Source organism: Talpa occidentalis, unplaced genomic scaffold (assembly GCF_014898055.3).
Source record: "Talpa occidentalis isolate TD23 unplaced genomic scaffold, MPIMG_talOcc4v2.1 talOcc4.10, whole genome shotgun sequence".
In the NCBI taxonomy this organism is placed as follows: domain Eukaryota; kingdom Metazoa; phylum Chordata; class Mammalia; order Eulipotyphla; family Talpidae; genus Talpa; species Talpa occidentalis.
Genome location: NW_023600993.1, coordinates 90,170,431 through 90,191,317, shown reverse-complemented (window position 1 = coordinate 90,191,317; position 20,887 = coordinate 90,170,431). Strand labels below are relative to the sequence as shown.

The 20,887-nt window shown below is 54.6% G+C and overlaps 1 protein-coding gene across 1 annotated transcript in view; it reads right to left on the bottom strand.

Annotated features, from left to right (window-relative positions):
- Window positions 1-19,569, bottom strand: part of EBF4 (EBF family member 4) — a 48,498-nt gene extending 28,929 nt beyond the window's left edge. Inside the window, exons 1-7 of the mRNA XM_037497996.2 lie at window positions 19,279-19,569; window positions 18,651-18,772; window positions 9,043-9,199; window positions 8,772-8,835; window positions 8,558-8,613; window positions 6,956-7,029; window positions 5,643-5,711 (exon numbers count right to left, since the gene is read on the bottom strand). Of these exons, the coding sequence (XP_037353893.2) occupies window positions 5,643-5,711; window positions 6,956-7,029; window positions 8,558-8,613; window positions 8,772-8,835; window positions 9,043-9,199; window positions 18,651-18,772; window positions 19,279-19,569 (833 nt within the window). The remainder of the gene's footprint in view (window positions 1-5,642; window positions 5,712-6,955; window positions 7,030-8,557; window positions 8,614-8,771; window positions 8,836-9,042; window positions 9,200-18,650; window positions 18,773-19,278) is intronic.
- Window positions 19,570-20,887: the final 1,318 nt, after the last annotated feature.

The following is a 20,887-nucleotide window of genomic DNA, read 5'->3' as shown; positions in this document are numbered from 1 at the left end:
ATGAATGTCCATAGCAGCTCTGCTTATATGGCAACAATTAAATACAACAAACTGAAAACAGCAACGCAGAAAAAGCTTTGAAATAGAATGCTGAATTTTAAAAGAACATTGCAGAAGACTACAGTGTTTTTATCAAGTTAAACACAAGTGCAACTGAACAACATATTGTTCAAGATTATACAATCTGAGGTAAATTATTTTTTAAAGAGCAAGGTTATAATAAACACAAGGTTACCTTTAGGAGAGGGGTGGGCAGTGGTGTGAGACAGGAGAGGAAGACAGAGGTGGCTTCAGTGGTATTTTCAAAGCTCTAATTTTAAGTTTGTGGCAGGTTCACAGGTGCCTCTTGATCACTATGCTCCATAATTTCTATTTCATTATAACTTTCCTTTGCATATGTTATATAGGATATAAAATTGACATTTTTTCCCAAGTAGATCAAATATTTAAATACAAATAATGCAATCTTAAAAGTATTAGAAGAAACCAAGGATATATTTTTAAAAATAACTTTGTGGTGCCTCCCTGGTGGTGCAGGGATTCAAGCCTCCGTGTTATCAAGCAATCACCAGCCACTACAGCATGAGTTTGATCCCCGGCCAGGGAGTTGACCCACATGGTGCAGCAGACATCTCCTGTCTCGCCCGCTGCTCCCCTCAGCAGTGTATTTCAGTAGATCCACCTGTTCTGCTCCCCACTTTGTCTCCGGTGAATTCTCTCACCTCCCGCACCTCTGACCTACACCCCAGCTCTTGTATGCATAAATAAATAAAAATAGATCTTAAAAAAAAAAAAAAAACCTTGGCCTGACAAAGACCTTTCTAAATATGACAAAAAAATCCAGAGTACTTCGAGGATTAAGGAATTTGGTAAATTTCACCATCAAAAAAGTAAAAAGACAACAACCAGCTAGGAAAAAAGTAAATGAAACTCTTGACAAGGGGCTCATTTCCTTAATATGTACTCCTACAAATCAAAAATAAGAGTTAATCCTCTTCAGAAAAATAAGCCAAGGATATGAACAGACAGTTCATAGATAAGGAAATACCAAAAAAATAAATACCTACAACTTTAAATACTGACAGTCTGTTCAACCTCAGAGTAAGAGAAATGGAATCTTCTGGGCTATCACAGAACGATATAGAGAAAGATGAAAAAAAAAGTGACGGAAAAGACCACTTACTGTGTCATTTCTCAACCCTGAGATGGCCTGCCTTCATTCCTCCAAGATTTTTTTTTTAGATTATTTATTTATGCACACAAGAGCTGGGGTACAGGCCAGTGGTGTGGGGGGGGTAGTGAGAGGATTCACCAGAGTGGGGAAAAGAACAGGCAGACTGACTGAAGCACATTGCTGAGGGGAGCAACCAGCGAATCAGAAGAGGTCCGCTGCACCATGTGGATTGCTCCCTGGCTGGCTGGGGATCAAACTAGTGCTGCAGAGGCTGCGGATAGCTCCATAGGTTGCATCTTAACTCTTGCGCCACCAGGGAGGCCCCCACATTCCCTCAAGATTTTACTGTGGATCACTGTGCATGCTTTTGAACTCTGGTCTTGTCATAATTCTTAGTGGTTTCAATGTCAACACAGATACATGATGTTCCCAAGACTATCTCCCCTCCACTACTTAAGCATGTCTCCTCCAGTCACCTTGTGTCCAGCTTCCCTTGGTCACACTTGACGGGTAAGGGCAATCCTCAAATAACCCTACCTACAGACAACCTGCTGTCTGACCTCCTCTAACCTGCTCAACTCCCTTCAAGGACCCAGACTTTAATCATTCCTTGGCACCATCGGACCCCATTCATCCTGCCTTCTCTTCGTTCTCCGGCACGCCTCTCCTCACCCAGCTTCAGTTTCTTGTAAACACTCTTTGCAGATAGATACTTTTCTTTCATTTTTTTAAAGATTTATTTATTTATGCATACAAGAACTGGGGTATAGGCCAGAGGTGCGGGGGAACCAGAGAGAGTAGGGAACAGAACAGGCAGACCGACTGAAATACACTGCTGAGGGGAGCAGCAGGTGAGACAGGAGAGGTCTGCTGCACCATGTGGGTCAGCTCCATGGCTGGGTGATTGAACTCATGCTACAGTGGCTAATGATAGCTTGATAGCACTGAGACTTTAGCCCCTGTGCCACCTGGGAGGCCCTGGTGTTTTCTACTTTCTAATGGCAGGAGAGGTCTGCTGTGCCATGTGGGTTGCTCCCTGGCCAGCCGGGGATCGAACTCGTGATGCAGAGGCTGCAGATAGCTCCATAGTGCTGTGCTTAACCCCTTGCGCCACCAGGGAAGCCCTCTTGCCCTCTCCTGTTTCATAGAACTCACCTGATAAGCCACTGTTTCATAGAACTCACTGTAAGCCGCCATTCACCTGCTCTGCAACTGCACTGGTGTGTCTCAGCCTAGAGCTAGAGGGAAGCTCCAAATTTACACAAACGTCAGGTGGGTGCTTAGTGCTGTCAGGCATTCACATGACATCGCCATGGTTCATTCACTCTTCCAGACCATCACTGCACGCCCTGTGTCTCCCTCCCCGCCCTCAACTGTTGAACTTGCTTTCAATTTCATGGAGAAAAAAGGCAATCAAAAGAACATCAACAAGCTCTCATGCTGGATACCCCCATTTACCCACTTCTGCGCTCAGGTTCTGCGTGTGCACCAGCGAAAACCAGCCCCTGCCTGCGTGCGAGATCCCACGCTTGTCCCACTCCACCTCTCCCCACTAACAACCGTTGCTTTAGCAATCCTGCCCTCCACCTCTAGCACCAACATTTCCCCCTTTCCTGCTGGGTTTTTCCCATCAATACATGAACGCTGCGTTCCTGCCACCACCGTTTCCTTTAGAGCAAAACTCAAGAGTTCCTGTTCCTTGTCTCTAATCTCTCCTCCCAGTCTCTTTTTGCTCTACTCCTTGGCCAACAAGCCACCGAAATAGCTCTTGTTGAGGTCGCCATTGTTTCCCATGGTTGTCCCCCTAAATCTAATTCTTAATCTTTTTATCATATCCTTGGACACGCCAATCCCCTGATTTCCTCTTCACTGGCTGAGCCTTCTCCTTCTCCCCTGCTGTGTCCATCTCTCCAAAACTGCGTAAACACTGGACACTTAAGTGTCCATACACCCAGTTCTGGGACCTCTTCTATTTTCTACTGACAATCAGTCCCTCGATGACTTCATATATTCAAATTTATATCTGCAAACTGACCTTCGAGATCCCTACTCCTACTTTCAGCTGCTTTTGTAACATTCCCTCCTGGATAGTTAGCAAGCATTTTAAACTTAAAATGACCAAAACCAAACTCCTCATCTTCCTCTTCCCAAACCTGATCCTCCTAAAATCTTCTCTTTCTCAGTAAATACAAGTTCTTTCTAAGATACTGGGGTCAGGAACCTTGGAGACGTCACTGGCTTCTTTGTCACTTTGTCTCTCCTTCCAAAACAAATCCTGTCAGCTCTGCCACAAAAAATCTACTCAGAATCCAACTGCTTCTTACAAGCTTTTCTGTCACAGCCCTAGTCTCAGCCTCCATTATCTCACTTAGAAAAATGTAATGGCTTCCTAACTCATCTCTCTGCTCCTACCCTGGCCTCCTACAGGTCATCATCAATGCAGGAGCTAGGGTGACCTTGCTAAAATATAAATCAGAGTGTAGGATTCTTCTCAAACCCTCCCAAAAGTTTCCATGTCATTCAGAATAAAAACTGAAGTCCTCATAACACTAACAAGCACGGTTTCCTCGCAGCCTACCATGGCTTGCCTTTCTCCTGCCCCACCCAAGAGTTCTCCATCATCATGTCTTCCTACAAACCCCATCCTATCAAAAAATGATTTTTGGTGGTGCAAGGGGTTAAGTCGCAGCACTATGAAGTTAACTGCAGTCACTGCAGCATGAGTTCAATCCCCAGCTGGCTTGGGAGCTACACACATGGCACAGCAGACCTCTCCTGCCTCGCCGGCTGCTCCCCTCAGCAGTGTATTTCAGTCAGTCTGCCTATTCTGCTCCCCACTCTGCCTCTAGTGAATCCTCTCCCCCCCACCTCTAGCCTATACCCCAGTTCCTGTATGCATAAATAAATCTTTAAAAAAAAAAGTGATTTCTGAATGAATACGCAACATAATGGTATTCTCAAAATTGTTGGTATGAATGTCAATGGTATAATCTCAACAGAGGGCAGAATGGCAATAACTCAGAATTACAAATGCCCATTTCCTTTGTCCCAGTGATTCTACTTCTAGTAAAGTCCTTTATATAAATCACACATGTGCAAAATGGCACATGGACAAAGTAATTCATTGCAGCATATTTTATGCCTGAAAAAGAATGAAAAGAGCCAAAATGTCTAGCAATAGCAAACTATTTAAAGAAATTACAGTCCATCCACACCATGGAATATTTTACAGTAGCAAAAAAAGGGTAAAGAGACTTGTACCCTAATATACGCTTCTGACATAAGATGAATTTTTTTGAAGAAAAAGAAAGGTGCTGAAAAGTATGGTTCATATAAGTCCTTTTTTATTAGAAAAGGAGAAAGAGGGCCTCCCTGGTGGCACAAGGGGTTAAGACGCAACCTATGAAGCTGACCGCAGCCACTGCAGCATGAGTTCAATCCCCAGCCAGGGAGCTACCCACATGGTGCAGCAGACCTCTCCTGTCTCACCCACTGCTCCCCTCAGCAGTGTATTTCAGTCGATCTGCCTGCTCTGTTCCCCACTCTGTCTCTGGTGAATCCTCTCAGCCCCTACACCTCTGGCTTGTACCCCAGTTCTTGCATGCATAGATAAAATAAATCTTTAAAAAAAAAAGAAAAGAAGAAAGGTGTAAAAAGAATGCATACTGTATTTTCTTGTATATGCACAAACTCTGCAAGGAGACTCAAGAACAGCAGTTGCTGGTGTGGAGGGCAGTGGACAGGTGAGAGGCAGCGGTGGGAGGTTTTGCTATCAAGCCTTTTAAATCTCTTAATTTCTGAACCTTTTATCTATTAAAAGGAGAATAAGCGTTTATGCTCTAAAATGGCATGATCTCTAAGATACAGTGTTATAAAAAATTGCTAAGGCACAGAAGTACACTCTGTAAAGTAGGTTCTACATAAGGACGGGCAGATTTACTTTCTATTATTTACTCTTTTGTGCCTTTGGACTTTGTATCTTACAGATGCATTTCCTATTCAAAAAGAAACACAAAGATTTAAAACATCCGGGTGGGAGAGTGCATGGTCACAGACATCGCCTCAACAATCCTGTGACAGCAACCTGTCAAATATTTCCCTCATTTTTTAAATGAAGGAAATGACCCTTCCAGGAGTCCAGTGGGCAGCACAGAGGCGGGGCATTCAGGGACAGGACCCAGCAGTCCCGACACACCCACGACAGCCCCTCCAGCCCCAGCAGCCTCCCTGGCGCTGGCTCTCCAGCTCCTCCCTCCCTCCCCTGCCTTCTCCCGCTCCTTGGGTAGGGGAACACAGCCCCTAACCCTTCCCCAGGAAAAGTGCCACCAGGGGCTCCCCTCTGGGCACCAGGGCTGTGGCTCCCTGGTGTCTGAAAGTCGCCAAAAGAAACCAGGGTTGGTGGGGGGGCCACATGCTGGGCGGCTCAGCTTGCCCTGCCTTGCAGCTCTCAGACCTCCCCAGCCAGTACCTGTCAATAATGACGGGGTCTGAGGGCGTCTCATTCCGGTTGCCACAGCTCTTCCGGTCACAGCACCGACTGAAAGAAAGATGAGGAGGGAGGGAAAGAGGAAGGAAGGGAAGGAGAGAGAGATTACAGGGGTGTGTGTGTGTGTGTGTGTGTGTGTGTGAGAGAGAGAGAGAGAGAGAGACAGACAGACAGACAGACAGACAGAGAGACAGAGAGAGAGAGAGACTCACTCCCAAGGTCCTCTACAGCGACCTGGAGATCCCACCTGGAGAGACAAGGTGGCCAGGAAACCCCAGGAAAGGGCAGGCAGGCAGCTGGTCCCTGCAGAGTCTCTCTCTACACTTTTCATATACCCAGAAAAGAACTCAAGCTGTAAGCATGCAGCTCATGACCTATTACAAGGTGAACCCATCCATGTAACCAGCGCCCCAGAAATCCCCTCACGTTCCCTCCTTGACACTACCCTTCCTGAAGGTAGACCACGTTCCAATCAGATTTTTTTTTTATTTATACAAGAACAGGGTACAGGCCAGATGCGCGGGAGGGTGAGAGGATTCATCAGAGACAGAACCGGGAACAGAACAGGTAGACTGACAAAATATACTGCTGAGGGGAGTAGTGGGCGAGACAGGAGAGGTCTGCTCGCCATGTGGGTTGCTCCAAGGCCAGCAGGGATCGAACCGGCACTGCAGAGGCTGCGGACAGCTTCACAGCGCTGAGGTTAACCGCCTGCTCCACCAGGGAGGCAGATTTTTTTTTTTTGGGGGGAGGCAGATTTTTAAAGATGATTTTTTTCCATGCACAAGAAACTGCACACAACCCCCCTCCCCGCCTCCAGATATCCTAGGGAGACCTTGTCTAGAAATTCGAGGCTCTGGGGTAACGGTAGGAGAGTCAAGAACTGTGTTCACCCCAACCCGCTCACCGCAGGAAGCTGCCCTGAGGTTCTCCTGGGAGGTAGCAAAGTTTCCTTCCTCCTGCCTCTGAGTTAATCCTGGAGGCCAGGCCCTGCCCCCACCTCCCCAGTGAGTCTTCCCCAGAGCTTTATTAGTTAAGCTTCCCAGGAGCGGCAGGAGGCCTCTTTTGCAAAAACACTTGGAGAAGCCACATAAACAGGCCAGGCTAATGGGGCCTCAAGGACCCTCTCCTCAGCCAGCTCTATGCCCAGGGGCCTCTCTCTTCCCTCAAAGCCTCCCCCACCAGCTTCTCCAGGGAGCAGAGGGGAGAGAGGTAGTGACAGCAGTTAGGGGCAGGACTTGGTGGCAGTCCCTGGCAACATCTGGGCCAGGGGTGAGCCGCCCACCACATCTCACCTGCACATGATCTCATGGGTGAGCAGCACGCGGCACATTTCGGGGTTCTTGTCCTGCCCCTCATAGATGATGGCCTGAGGGAGGGGAAGGAGGCTCCTCTCAAGTCCTGGTGTTGGGGGAGAGATGGGCATCTCGGAAGCCCAGGCTGAGGGGGTGCCCTGCCCCCAAGAAAGAGCATGTCCCTTCCCCATGTCCCCTAATCCGAACCCAAGAAGGCAAAGCAAGACCTGAGAGCTTAGCCCCCCCAAACAGGGACTACCTCCAGGGCAGGCAAGAGTAGAAAGGGTCTGCAGATTCTGTTTCTCCACAGACAGCTCTGCTTGGGGCCAAGAAGGTCCCCGGACCACAAGGACAAAAGTCCAGCTGCTGGTGGGGCAGGCACACTCTGGTACCCCATCCCCACACCCCCAGGGGACCTCTGCCTGCACTTTCCCTCTAGGCCATCCCCACAGCTAATTAGCCATTAGCCAGTCCCCATTCCTGTCACTTTCCTAGCTCAGGCCAGAGTCTCCCTCTTGGATTGGTGTATCAGCGCCTTCCCAGCCCCCCCCAGGTTCCACTCTGCCCCTAGCGAGGGAGCTTCCTAAACTGCAAATCCGGTTTCCCAGTCTATAACTGTTGGGTTGCCCACCCCCTATTTGTGGTGTCCCTTTCTCGCTGTACTTCTCTGAAGCCCTTCCATGCTTGCACCCCACACAATCTGCTTTGCCACTGCTTGGTCTGCTTCCCTGACCACGGCGACCACAGGCTTTCTAGAAATAAACCATTTCTTCCTCTGCCCTGGGACTGGCAGAGGTTGCAGGAAGACCCTGGCCATGGAGAGAAGCCAAGTCTCCACCTGGCATGGGGCCCATTGAGCTGGCCCACTTGAGACGCAGCTGCTTCCCACCAGCATGTGGGACTCCTCCGAAAAGCCCTGACACTTGGGGTGCTGCTCTGGCAGAATCCATCAGGGCTTAATCAGGTTTCTCCAAGCTCCAGACGCTGGCCCAGAGCATCCTTCCACTTTAACCAGGGACTGAGGACCTGCAGTGGAAGTTCTGTGCCCCACCCAGTCCCCTTCATTGTACCAGCGTGCCCATGCCCCAGCTGCGGCCAGCACTGCTGCTAAGGGCTTTCTCTTGAGAATTGTTCTCAGTGCCTAGAAGCTGCCTCACCTGAAAATGTCTGGGAGGTTACAATCTCTCCTTAGGAGTGATCCCCAACCAGTGACTGACAAGTGCAGGCAGGATATAGCATCCTTACCTGGCTTCAGGGGGGAACGGCTCTGGTGCCTTCTCCAGGGCTCACTACTGGTCAGGCTGAGGCTGGGCTTGCTGGGATTCCACCCTTGCTAAATATCCCCTGCCTGTCCTTCCCCTTCCTTGCTCCCTGTAAACCTCAGACACCTGAACCTCCTATCTAGGCTGGGCTTCTAGAAGACACACTGAAGACACCATCACTGTACAAATACTATCTTTTTTGTAGTCTAGAAGGCAAAAGCCACAGATCTCTGCCGACAGTTGGGGCTGAAACTAAGATGGTGGGGAGGACGCAGGGGGAATAGGCACAGGGAAGAGGATGCTCACTCAGACCACAAGGGCATCCCCCGGGCTGGCTCACCTGCTTGGACATGGAATCTATGAGGCGCACGTAAAGGTCCTGCTCTGTCCGAAGTCCTAAGGGGGGGCAGGGAGAGGTGCAGAGGGCTTGCTGTGGCTGCTGGCAAAGGGGCCATGCTCCATGCCCACCCCTCCTGGAGCCCCTCAGACCCGATGAATGGGCATCATGTGTGGCATGGTGCTGTGGTGCCCAGTGGGCAGCAGGCTCCACTCACCATTGTTATATACTAGCCGGAGGCGGTAATGGATCCCGTTGTTCGTCTTTTCGGCCCCAGGCTCCTGCGGGGACAAGATGGTGAGGATGCTCAGTGCTCCCAGGGGTCCTCCAGCTTCCTCCAGCCAGCCTCTTTCCCTCCCTTCCACCCATTCACCCCCACTGCTTCACTCCTCCACCACCTGTCCATGCATCTGTCCCAGGGGAGGGGGTCCCTGAAGCCTTCCTGCTTCACCCCAAGGTCCATCCCCACAGCACCCCTGTTTTCTCACTCGGTCCTTTTCCACGAAGTCGATGAAGGCCGTGCGCTCCACCTCCACCGGCTGCCCCTGCCGGTCGTACATGGCCAGCACGAAGTGGAAGAAATTGGACTTCCTGAGGTTGGAGGGTGGCTGCTTCTCAAAATGTGCTCGTGCCAGGCCCACACCACTGCGGGGAACAAAGTTGCTGGAGAAACCACAGGAAGTGTCCTCCAAGGACAGAAAGGCCTCATGGCCTCAGGCCAGGTAGGCAGGCTGGTCAGGGCTGGGCTCCAAGGTGTCAAGAGTTTGGGCAGGAAATCAAATTGGAAGGGGCCCTGTCCACCCTTGCCAGGGCCATCGCTCACTCAGGCAGAGGCCTTCCATTCTGAGGTCACCCAGCTTGCTCCCTGGGGAAAAGGCAGCAGGGCAGGTGGCTACAATAGAAGCATCTCTGCAAGACTTCACCCACATTTTGAAAGGCTGATCTGCAACGACCTATCTTATTGACCAGAGACTCCTGTGACTGCCCTTTAAGACATCATGGAGCAGCTGGGATGGTCCAGAACAGACACCTACTCTCCCCTAGCCCATGGCTGGCATTGCCTGGGTAATGGTGATGCCATTTGTCCCACTGTTTGTCTGATGGCCAGACTTGGACATCACACTGGCTCATGACCACTAGTCTGCCCTTTTGGACCCTGGGCTATTACTGAAGGTGGGGGATGCCCTCCCAGAGGGTACTGGCCCAGGGTCACTGGCTACCTTGGGCAGAAGGAACTTCTGGTCTGGCCTGGCCTAGGGGTCTTTCCTGGCTCGTCAGAAATCCAAGGCCCTACCAAATATTTTCTGAAACCCAATGGTACCAAGTGGGGCTAGAATGAAATGTCTGGCAGGTGAGGGGAGACAGATACAGAGAGCTATAATGCAGGCAAAGTGGCTTATGCCCCCTAAAAGACATACACACGAACAATAAAGCAAAGAAAGAAAATACGAATTGTTTTTGTGAGAGATGAGGGAAGACTTCATGGAGATGGTGGCTTTTCCCCTGGTCCTTGAGGAATGCATAGGAGCTCACTGGGTACAGAAGGCAAAAGGGAACAACAAACCATATAAGAAATGGCTAATCATATCAAAGCGTGTTCCTTAGATCGCTCATAGCAATGATCCTCCCTCTCCAAAAGGGTACTGTGGCCACAACCTCAGGGAAATGCAGCTTCATAGCATCTGTGGGTGTAGGAAGTGGAAGTGACCCTTGGAAGTGACCTTTCCTGACCTGGCTTGGGCAGGCGCAGCCTTCAAGATAGGCCCCAGTCACCCCCTCCTCCTGATATTCAGACCCTTATTTAGTCCCTTTTCACACTTTATCAGGACTCTGTGGCCAGTAGAGTGGCACAAGGGATGGCATATGCCTTCTAAGGTTAGATGACAAATCGTCATTTGGCTTTTGCTTTGTTCCCGCTCTTGGATCAGTCAGGCAGGGGCCTCCATGTTATAAGGACACTCAAGCAGCCCTATGGCATGTCCACATAGAGAAATCCCAGCCCTCCTGACAACAGCCAGCACTGACTTGCCCGTCGTGGGAGTGAACAGAACCACCTGGAAGGAGATCCTTGTCACAACATTGGCCAAGCCTTCACTCTGATGACAGCATAGCTGCTCCCTGGATCTCGACTCTCAGAAACGGTGTGCGATAGTCAACGTCTTAAGCTGCTGAGTTTGGGGACTTTTTTTTACAGGGCATAACACACCACGCAAGTTGATTCCAGACTACTTTTGAAGGATGTGGTTTGGGAAACATGACAAAAGGCCTCCAGAAAGTTCTGGGGCTAGGCAGGGCTTCAGATGCTGCAGGCAAGTAGGGTGCAATATGGTGGGGAAAGTGAGTCATTTAGACCAGAGCGTCACCATGGACCATGGTCTGTGACGGTGTCTGCTGTATTCCTCACCACTTACTGCTTTTCTTCACATAACTTGATAAACTCACTCTTTTTCGGCTTCATGTAAAGCCATGCTATCCTGGATGTCATGGACTAAAAAGCTGGTTAAGTTTTTACTTACAAAAATTATAATAAACACAACGATCATAAAGTGCAAATCGTTTTCCCTCCTGAAGGTCTGCTGTGGAGTCTTGGTGGCCCACGCAAAATGCGAATTTCAAAAGGCAGGAGTGATGGGTCTTTCTTCTTGTTCTCAGATCAAGAGGAAGAGGAGGTGGACGCCCCTGCCCCAAAGAGTCTTTCTGCAGATGCGCCTTTCCCCAGGACCACCCTCCTCCCTCCACCTTCCCCTCCCTTCCCAGGCAGGCTGCAGTCCTTTTCAGTCCAGGCCTTGACCAGGGCTCATTTGCCTGGAGGCAGGGAAGCCAGAAGAGGGCTTTGATCGCAGCAGGTCCCTGATTACTGCTGGATGAATATGCTAATAAGAGTCAACTGCAACTCCTCCCTCCTGGCCCCTGGACCAGATTGGGGAAGGGGGAAGAAGATCCAGGACTACCTCCTGTAGAAAAGGCCAGAAGGGGGAGGGCTGTGGAGCCATCCAGATCAGAAAAGATGCTGGAAAGCTCTCAGCAGGGAGAGCACAAGAGACCTTACAGAGGAGGGATGGATGCTCAGCAGTGACAGAAACACCGGAACAATCAACCTATGCTTTCCACACAGACACCCTGCACTTCTCAAGCCAGTTTCCAAACTAGTGCTGAGTAAATCAGGGATGCAGGCTGGAGCTCCCTCCTCTCCACCGCCCTTAGCAAATATCCCTCAGTCTGGATCTGGCTGCCCACTGGCTCTGGCCTGGCTATACGGCCTAGGCTTGGGCAGTCTGGCCTAAGTCCCAGGGCTACCTCCCTTCCTAGGTCCATCCTCCTCACAGTAGGGGGCGGGGGGCTTCTCAGGGAGAGAGGTCAGGGGACCCAGCTCTGGGGAGCAGTATCCAGTGCCACCAGCTGGAGACAGGGCACAGCTCACAGGCCATATTCTAGCCTACAGCTGGGTGGACTCAGTTCCCCCGAGGCAGCTTGACTGTCATCCTCTTTTCTCCATCTAGATCAGGGGGTCTGAGGTGCACCCACTCTCCTGGGCTCACACCCTCCATGTTCCAGAGGGTGGGACAGAGGGGGCTGGTTTACTGCTCTGGGACAGGATCACTACATCGAAAAAGGACAGAAAAGGAGGAGAGGTGTGCAGGCCGGCACACCAGAGCCGCCCTGGCCTGTGAGGTCTTCATTCACACTCCTCCTGGACTTGGGAGAAGATCAGGGGAAGCAGAAAAAGTTTTGTTTTACAACCCAAATGCCCAAAAATAGATGACTGGATCAAGAAGATGTGGTACATATATACCATGGAATATTACTCAGCATTCAAAAAAGATAAACACATGCAATTTGCAGCAACATGGATGGCACTGGAAGGGATCATGCTCAGCGAAATAAGCCAAAAAGAAAAAGAAAAATACCGGATGGTCTCACTCATAGCAGGAATCTAGAAAACTTAAATAAGCGACCAGGAAAATGAATATAAGAAAGTGAAAATCAAAATCAACAAAAAACTATGAACCAGAGACACTTTTTGGGGGGTGGGGGGGCGGGAGGGGAAGGATTGGGGTCAGAATGGGGCGTTTGCAATTGTATGGGGAATATAAAAATAAAATTTAATATTTAAAAAAAAAAAAGTTTTGTTTTAAAGACTGCAGTGTTTTCTGTGAAGAGGGACAGAGACAATCACAAGGGTCTACCCAGCACAAGGAGAAGGGAGAGCCCCAGGGAAGGTCTGGGCTCTGCTTTCTTTCTCCAGGTTCTGCCAGGCACCTGCCCCCAGTCAGCGTCCCTGAGAAAGGAACGGCACTGCAAGCCCCGAAGGGAGAGGAGTGGGAGGGCGCGGGGAGCTTTTGCTCTTCTTCCCTTGAGAATAGCTGAGGCTCTTGTAATGAGAAAACAAACCAACATTGAAGAATAGTAAGAAAGAAACTTAGAGCTATGCCCAGCCTGCTCAGGAGATAGAGGCTGGGGCTGGGTGAACTCTGGGTGCACATCATGGGATACAGGTGGGGGCTCAGAGACAGGTGGATGGACCCAGGTCCTGGCTCTGTGGCCTCCAAAGTGGGCTCACCCAGACAGCCACTGGGGACGAGGGAGAAACTTGGAGGATGTCTACTGATATGGACCTTTCAAACAGACAGCAGGGCAGCAGGAGATAGACACCCTGGTCTGGAGAGACAAGCGTTTTATTTGGGTTTTGGGGAAGCAGACCCTGAGACAAGGATTCAAATGCAAACACTTTATTTGGGAAGAGTTTCCAGGAAACACTGGTGGGTGTGGGGAGTGAGACAACAAAGGGAAGGCAGCCCATAAAAAGGCCCATGATCTACAGGTTTCCACTGTGGGCAGCAGGCTCAGCCCTCAGGGGGGCTCTGGAAACAGTCTAGAACATGCGCTTCAGCTATCCCACTAGTGGGCTGGGGGTGGGGTTGGGATATTTATCCACCAACTTCAGTTAGTCACGGGCTAGGCCAGGAGCTTGGGAGTGTCATCACCCAGACCTGGTGTGCAAGTGGGCAGAGCAGACACCGGCAGCCCCAGAAAATCCTCAGGAAGCGAATGATCCTTTAGCTGAGGGGACAAGGATGGGGACCAATTGCCAGCCATGCAGTGGCTCAGAGTGTGGGGTGGTGGAAGCCAGCAAAGCTGCAGCCTGAGGACCTGGTTGCAGCTTGGCAGGTGGACCTACAAGCTGCCTCATCTGGTGCACGCACGGCTGGAGCCCACACTTCAGAAACACCCCATGCGCTCGGCAGCATTAACACGCAAAGCGCGCTACATCAGCACCTTGCCCCATGAGTGCAAGAAACAGCCACGTTACCGGCTCTTGCAAGAGTCCACAATGAATGACACATCTCTTCACTTTCGTAGAAAGACTGTATTAAACAATTTCCAAAATGCTTTCCTATCAACTCCAAAGTGTGCAGATGTGGCAGGGCATTTGCTGGTCTAAAGAACCCAGATTTGGGAGGAGAAAGTGTTCATATTCATCTTTCCACCACAGCCCCCTCACTCCCTTCCCATCTTCTATTCTGAAATAGACCAAAAGTTAAACAAGATTATTAATGACAGAAAAGCGCTGGTTTGTGCAGCTACTTTTTGGTAGGACACCTGCTCTGCAGCAAGTGGGGCATGCATGGGCTTCCCGAGTGCTCAGCTGGAAACCTGGGTGAAGGTCAACACCAAGGACTACCTGACCTTCATGGCTGGCGCCATTCAAAGCACTTGTGCTCAGCATACAGGGAGTATGTGGGGACAAAGGGCTGCAGGCTGTCTGGCTGCTAGTGTCAGGGCCACCCAGTGGGTCCCTGGAGATGTTAAGGCTGAGCAGAACGCCCAAGGGTCTCCTCCCGCCATAGGTGTCTGGCAGAGCCGACATCTCTGCCTCTGGCCTCAATGCAAAGGTCGCTTGTGTCTGCCTACAGCCTAGGCCATGTGCTTGTTATGAACACGAACAATTAAAACAACCATCCCAAACCCCAGAGAGTGCAAGGGGTCAGAGGCTGGAGGCTTGTCTCCCCCAAGAGGCACCCCAGGCCTTCTGCCCACCCCTTCTCCCCTCCAAACCCTAACTCTTGCGTGCCTGACAGCCCCAGGTTGAGCAATGCCTTGGAGTCTGGGATGCTGGGGAAAGAGGAAAAAGGCCTGAGGTCATCAACGAAGTAGGGGGGTGGGGGTGGTTCCCTGTTGACTTCAACATCTCCCCTGGACCTTGAAGGAACAAATGTATGTCTCCAGCACCTCAGTCCTCACCTCAGATTTCCCTAACATCTGTGCTAAGTCCAGCTCATTTCCCCCAATCCTGGCATGGCTACTTAGGCCCCTCTTCCTTCCTTCTTCTTCTTTTTAAATAGATTCATTTTATTTATTTATGCATACAAGAAATGGGGTATAGGCCAAAGGTGTGGGGCATGAGAGGATTCACCAGAGACAGAGTGGGGAGCAGAACAGGCAGACTGACTGAAATATACTGCTGAGGGGAGCAGCGGGCGAGACAGGAGAGGTCTGCTGCGCCATGCACGTCAGCTCCCTGGCCAGGGATTGAACTCATGCCGAAGTGGCTAGCAATAGCTTGATAGTGCTGAGACTTAACTCCTGCACCACCAGGGAGGCCCCTCCTCTTCCTTTCTTTTGCAGCCTCTCTTCCTCCAAGGGTCCCACTGGCCCTATTCTACCCTGTAGACATCCCCTGGGTCCCTGGGGCTGCTGATAATCATACTAGGCCTGGCAATCCTGGCTCCAGCCAAGATCTATTGTCCAGCCCTGCCCAGTCTGACATGCCCAGCGCCAGGGAGATAAGAGCAGCAGCTCACTGTGGCACACCCACTGTCACCATGTGGGCAGAGGGAGGACCTGGTGGCTAGAGGCAGCTGCCCAGAACCTGTGTGCAGAGGGGCCTGCTGGAGAGGAGGTCCCAGGGGCTTTAGATATCCACTGCCATGTGCCTGAACAAGGTAGGGGAAGGGAAAGATCACACCGGCCAGCTTTCTACTCTTTTGCTAGTTTCATTTCCACCTAGAGACTGCCCACCCTGCTTCTCTCTGCCCACTCCCCTGCACCCACCCACAGGCCTGTCTGCCAGGTCCCAGGCTAGGAGAGGCTATTAATTATTAAAGCAAACAAAAGCATTTCCTAGCAGGGAGGCCAGCCTGCAGCTGCTTACAGGAAAGGCAGCCCCAGCTGGCTTCCCTCTCAGGGCCCTGCTAGCGAGTTGGACCAACTCGAGGGGGAGGGCTGACGTGGGTCTTCCAGGGGTCTCCCCATGCTGGGAAACACAACAGAAGGAGAGGAGAGTCGCCTCTGCACTGAGCACCCAGCAAAAGGATGTGGGTCACCTGCAGGAGGGCTGGGGAGGGTGGGCTAGGGCTGGGCATGTGGATCTCAGAGGTAAAGTTCTGCTGGCCCAGGGCAGGGATGGTCACAGCAATGGCCAGCGGTCCTCATGCAGAGGGAAACCCTGGCAGGACTCAGCTCCTACCTTCCCTCCTTTTCCCTGTTGCCTCCGGGATAAGGACACACAGTCTCTCTGCTTCCTACCTCTCTTCTGCTCAGAACTTTCCTTCCTCTTGGCAGAGTCTCCTTCATTGATCTTAGCAGGCTCTGGGCCTTTGCCTCGTCCTGTAAAACTTTGGTATAAAAATGGGGAGCAGCTCTTGTTCCAGTACCTGGTCCCTAGGGTCAGGCAGATCCTGGAAATCACCAACATGGAGAGGGGAGACCCACAGAAAGGGATGTGGGAACCTTCTCACATGCATTCCGGCTTTCTCCAGCAGATACTCATTGCCCAAGACTGGCTGCTTAAATTTGTCCTCCTCTGTGGACATAGGATGATCCAGTCACCATCCTTGCCCTAGAGGAAGGCACAGGTTGGCAGGACAAGGAAGCCTGGGACAGGCAGGGCGCAGCTTACCCTGGCCCTAGGCAAGCACCTGTAGGCAGCAGGCAGACCCACTCCCCTGGGCCAGGTGGAAGGGTGTAAACAGAGTGCTGGGGTGGGGAGGGTCCCAGAGGAACCAATTCAAGAGAAGTCTGCAACATCACTGTTGGATGGGAGGCATAGAGGGCCGGGGGGAAGCCTGGGCTCACACTGTGATGAGCCTTAGGTGCTGACTATCCGAGAGGGGGTGAGGAGGGGTCACTGAAATTTTTAATAGGGGAGGGGCATCATCAAAGTTCTTTGGAAATATTGCTTTGGTCTCCGGTACATGCTGGATGGTTTGGGGTGGGGGAGTGAAGGGCTGGGGCAGCGGACTAGGAGGCTGAGGTGGTCATGGCGCCGGTCAATCTTCAAGACAGGGAGGAAGCGGGTGGAGGATTGGCGGATTGATTGTAAAATGTTGGCTGTGGGCACTGACATTGGGAGTGGGACACAGCGCAGTGTCCACAAGCCTGTCCACCGGGTGGCTGTGGAGGGAAGGCAGGAAAGACAGCTGTCACACCGTGCGACACCCTGGGGGAGAGCTCCTGTGCCGGTCCCCAGAGATAAGAGGGAGAGAAAGCAGACGGGTTGAAGAGGGTGGTGGGACAGGGGAAGAAATTTTCGTTGCTGCTGCTTTGGGATAAAAAGACGGGAGTGGAGGACCAACTGGGGATCAAATACAAGCAATAGTGAGGGAACCTGGGAGGGGGGAGGAGAAAGGATTAGCCTGAGCCCTTCCGGAAGGACCTCACTCAGCATCACCAGGTAAGTGCCCGCTCCCAATCTGCATTCTGGAACTGAGAAATCATCAAACTGGGAGATCAGCAGCCCTAGCCTGAAAAAAAGCCCCCCTTCCGACTTGGGATGCCTCTGAGTCCTCGTCATGGGACTCAGCCTAGATATGCTGATCCCATTCAAGATACACCCCTCCCTGGCTCCCCACACCCCCAGGTGCAGACAACACTGCTACCTCCTTTGCACACGCTCCCCACTCATTAGACCTGCTGGCTGGGGCAGGAGCAGAGAGGGCCGGCCCTCAGGGCTGGGGCTCAGCCCGGAGGCCCCACTGGAACGCCTCTCCACTCCTACAGGAGTTCTCACTGTACAGCCAGTGGAGCAAAAGGTGAAGCCCCCTTAAGAAACAGTAAGAAACCCACTATTTAGCGGATCACATCAAGTGAAATAGAAAACCAGAACCAACAGAAAAACAGGCAGGACACAGATCTGCAAGCACAGCCCAGGAAAACGCTTGTTGATGGAAAGAAAGATGGGAAGGAAACCACTAAGATGTTGACAGCAGTTGTAGTGGAGAGGTGGGGTTTTGCTTTCCATGTTCCAATTTTTCTGGAATACTCATGAGGTAAAGTTTCTGTAAATTCTTCTAACCAGCCCCCCTCCGACTTTTGTGGGTACAAAAACCCAGGGCCCAGGTGTGGAGGTGCATGTCCACAACTTTCAAAACTTCCTTGGCACATCGGGCATCCATCCCCCCACCCGGAGTCCGGCCCAGACTCCTGCAGAGGGAGAGATGGGTGTAGACGCTGGGTTCCCAGGCACACCGCCCCCCACCCCCCGCCCGTGCCTTTCACAGGAAAACACCAGAAAAACACCTTGAGAAGAGGTAGGACCTGAGTGACCTTGGCCATTCCAAACCCAATCATTCCAGCCCAACCGACGGCCGGTGCACCGCTCCCCCGCTCCTCAGGCCCCAGTCCCTTCTCGAGCTCTGCACCCCCATCCTCCAACTCCGAGGGGCGTGGGAAAGCAGAAAGGGGGCTGGGTTTCGTGCCTTTCCAGGCAGAGAGCGGCGGAATTGGACAAGGAGAGACTTTGGGACTGCCCAGGAAGGAGGGGTTGGCTATTCCCCGCGCGGGGCTGGCTGCGGGTCCGGGCTCAGGGGCGCGGGCAGCGGGAATCCTCCGCCGAGCCCAGGCTGGCGGGGTCCGCGAACCGCCGGCGGAAACCAGAGGCCCGACAGCCCGCGGTGGAGGCAGAAGCCCCGCCCCGGCCCGGCCCACGACCTCAGGGAGCAGCACCGCGCTCGGGACTGGGCGGACGGGCGGGACAGCTCGGCGGGACGGCCCGGAGTTGGGTCTCCCTCCACGCTCGCCCCGGCAGCGGAGCACGCCGAGCGCACGCGGCGCGGAGGGTCCGGCCCGCGCGCACCGGTCGCGCCCGCGCTCTTACCTCTGCGCGGCGGTGCTGGCGTCCAGGATGCCGGCGCCCTGCATCCAGGAGCGCACGGAGCCCAGGCCGGCGGGCAGCAGCGGCTCCTCCTTCAGGTTCAGCCCGCCGCGGGGCAGAGCGTCCTGCGCGGGGAACATAGGGGCGCGCGGTCGGGGGGCGCTGCCGCCGCCGGGGTCCGGTCCCGCTGAGGCTGCGGGCGGCTCCGCTCCGCCCGACCCGACGGCACCGGGCGCCGGCAGGAGCGCAGCGCGGCGCGGCGTCCCGGAGGCTCGGAGCGCGCTAGCCTCTGGGGCGCTCCCTCGGAGAGCGCGGGGCCGCGAGCGCCGGCGCCGTCCCCTCCCCTCCCGGGGCGCGGGGCGGGGAGACGGAGGGATTCCCCGCGGCCCGAGCGCCGGCGGGCGGACTGCGCGCGGCGCGGGGAGGGCGGGAGCGCAGCCGGCGCCCGGCCCGCGCGGAGGCGCCCCTGAGGCGCGCTCTGGCGGCGGCCCAGGGCCGCGGTCGTCGGAGGGGGGCCCGCGCGCCCTGGGAGCTGCCTCCGGCGAGGCGGGGGCGCGGGGCCGCCCGCCCTTTCCCCCTCGCCGCCCCCACCTCCCGCCCGCCCGCGGCGCCGGCGCGGGGCGCTGATTACCATCCGGGAGGCGGAGGCGGCGGGCGCGGGGCTCGCGCGCGGCGGCGCCAGGAGCAGCAGCAGCCGCGCGTCCCGGGGAAAGGCAGGGGCCGCGCCGGGCCAGCAGACGCCGCCGCCGCCGGCGCCCCGCGCGCCCCGGCGCCCCGGCCCCGCCGCGGCCCCGGGCGGCAGCACCTGGAGCAGCAGCAGCAGCAGCCCGGCCGACTCCCCCCGGGGCCCGGCCCCCGCGCCGCCCCGCCGCGGCCGCCGCCGCCCGCCGCCCCCCGGGGCCTGGCCGCGGGCCCGGGCCATCCCGCCGCCGCCGCCGCTCCCGGGGGAGCCGAGGCCGAGGGCGGGCGCGCGGGCGGGAGGAGGGGCGCGGGCGCGGGCGGGCCCAGGGGACGCGGGCCGGGGGAGGCGGGGCGGGGCGGCGCGGCCGGCCGCGGGCCGGGGGGACGTGACATCATCGGGGAGGAGCGCGGGCCCGGGCGCCGCGGCGGGGCGGACCCGGCTCGGCGGTCGCGGGCTCGGGGGCGCGGCCTGGCGCGGGCGCGGGGGACGCGCGAGGGGCGAGCGGGCCGGGCGGCCGGGGGCGGGGCCGCGCTGCGCTCGGAAGCCGCCGCCTCGGGGCGCCTCGGGACGGAGCCCGCGCCCGCCCGGCCTCGGGCCCTCGCGCCGGTCCCCCGCGCGCGCCGACCGCCTCCCCGGCCGGCTCCTGCGGCGCGTCCTGGCGCCTCCTGGCTTGTCCTCGGGTGGTCTTGCCCCGCCGCCGGCCTGCCCGGGCCCCCGCGAAGCGGACGTCGGTTTCTTCTCAGCCTGGGCACGCAGACCTTTCTGTCGGAGGCAAACTGAGCGGTGTCCCTGCACCCCACTTCTGCCCCCACCCCCCACCCCCGTTCCTAGCCCCGTCTAAACCTGAAGCATTTCGTTTCCAACCCGCGCCTTGCAGAAGCCTCGAGATTTCTGGTCACAGGATGGGATGCTTAGGACTCAGAGACCACCTCGCCCCCTCTTGCTCCCCAGCACCTTGCCTCTCAGATTGGGTCCTCTCTTATTCTTCCTGGCATAGGAACCACCCCGCCCTTGAACGGGGGTGGGGGGCCGTTTGAGGGGTGTGTGATCATTTCTGCTCCCTTCCCCCGCCCTCTGGTCTGGCGATCAAGCCCAGAGTGAGTGGGGCCAGGAGCTGGAGAACTTATGGGGGCCACCTGCCCTGCCTCTGCTCTGACTCCCAAGCACTCCTGGCACATCACTTTCCGGCACCGGTTGACTCCCATTCTCTTTGGGGTGTCTCCAAAGTGGACCTAATGGCCAGCCCACATGGGCCCAGATGATGGTCCCAGGGGACTGCTAGGCTTCCTACCATCCCAGGGGTTCCTCCCCTGACCGCTTTCCTTTTTACCATCCCTCCCTCTCCATTTCCCCTCCTCACCTGCTGGCATTGCGCTGTCCCCACTTCTCAAGGTCTCAGTTTTTACCCCAGGTGAGATGACCAAAGGTCAGTCAGTCTCTTCTAAAGGTGAGTTCCCTGTCAGTCTTTCTCCGTTTCCTTTTCAGACTCTAAAGCCTTGGTCCTCACAGCATGGTCCCTGGGCCGGGAGCTGGGGCTGGGACTACTCCCATCACCTGG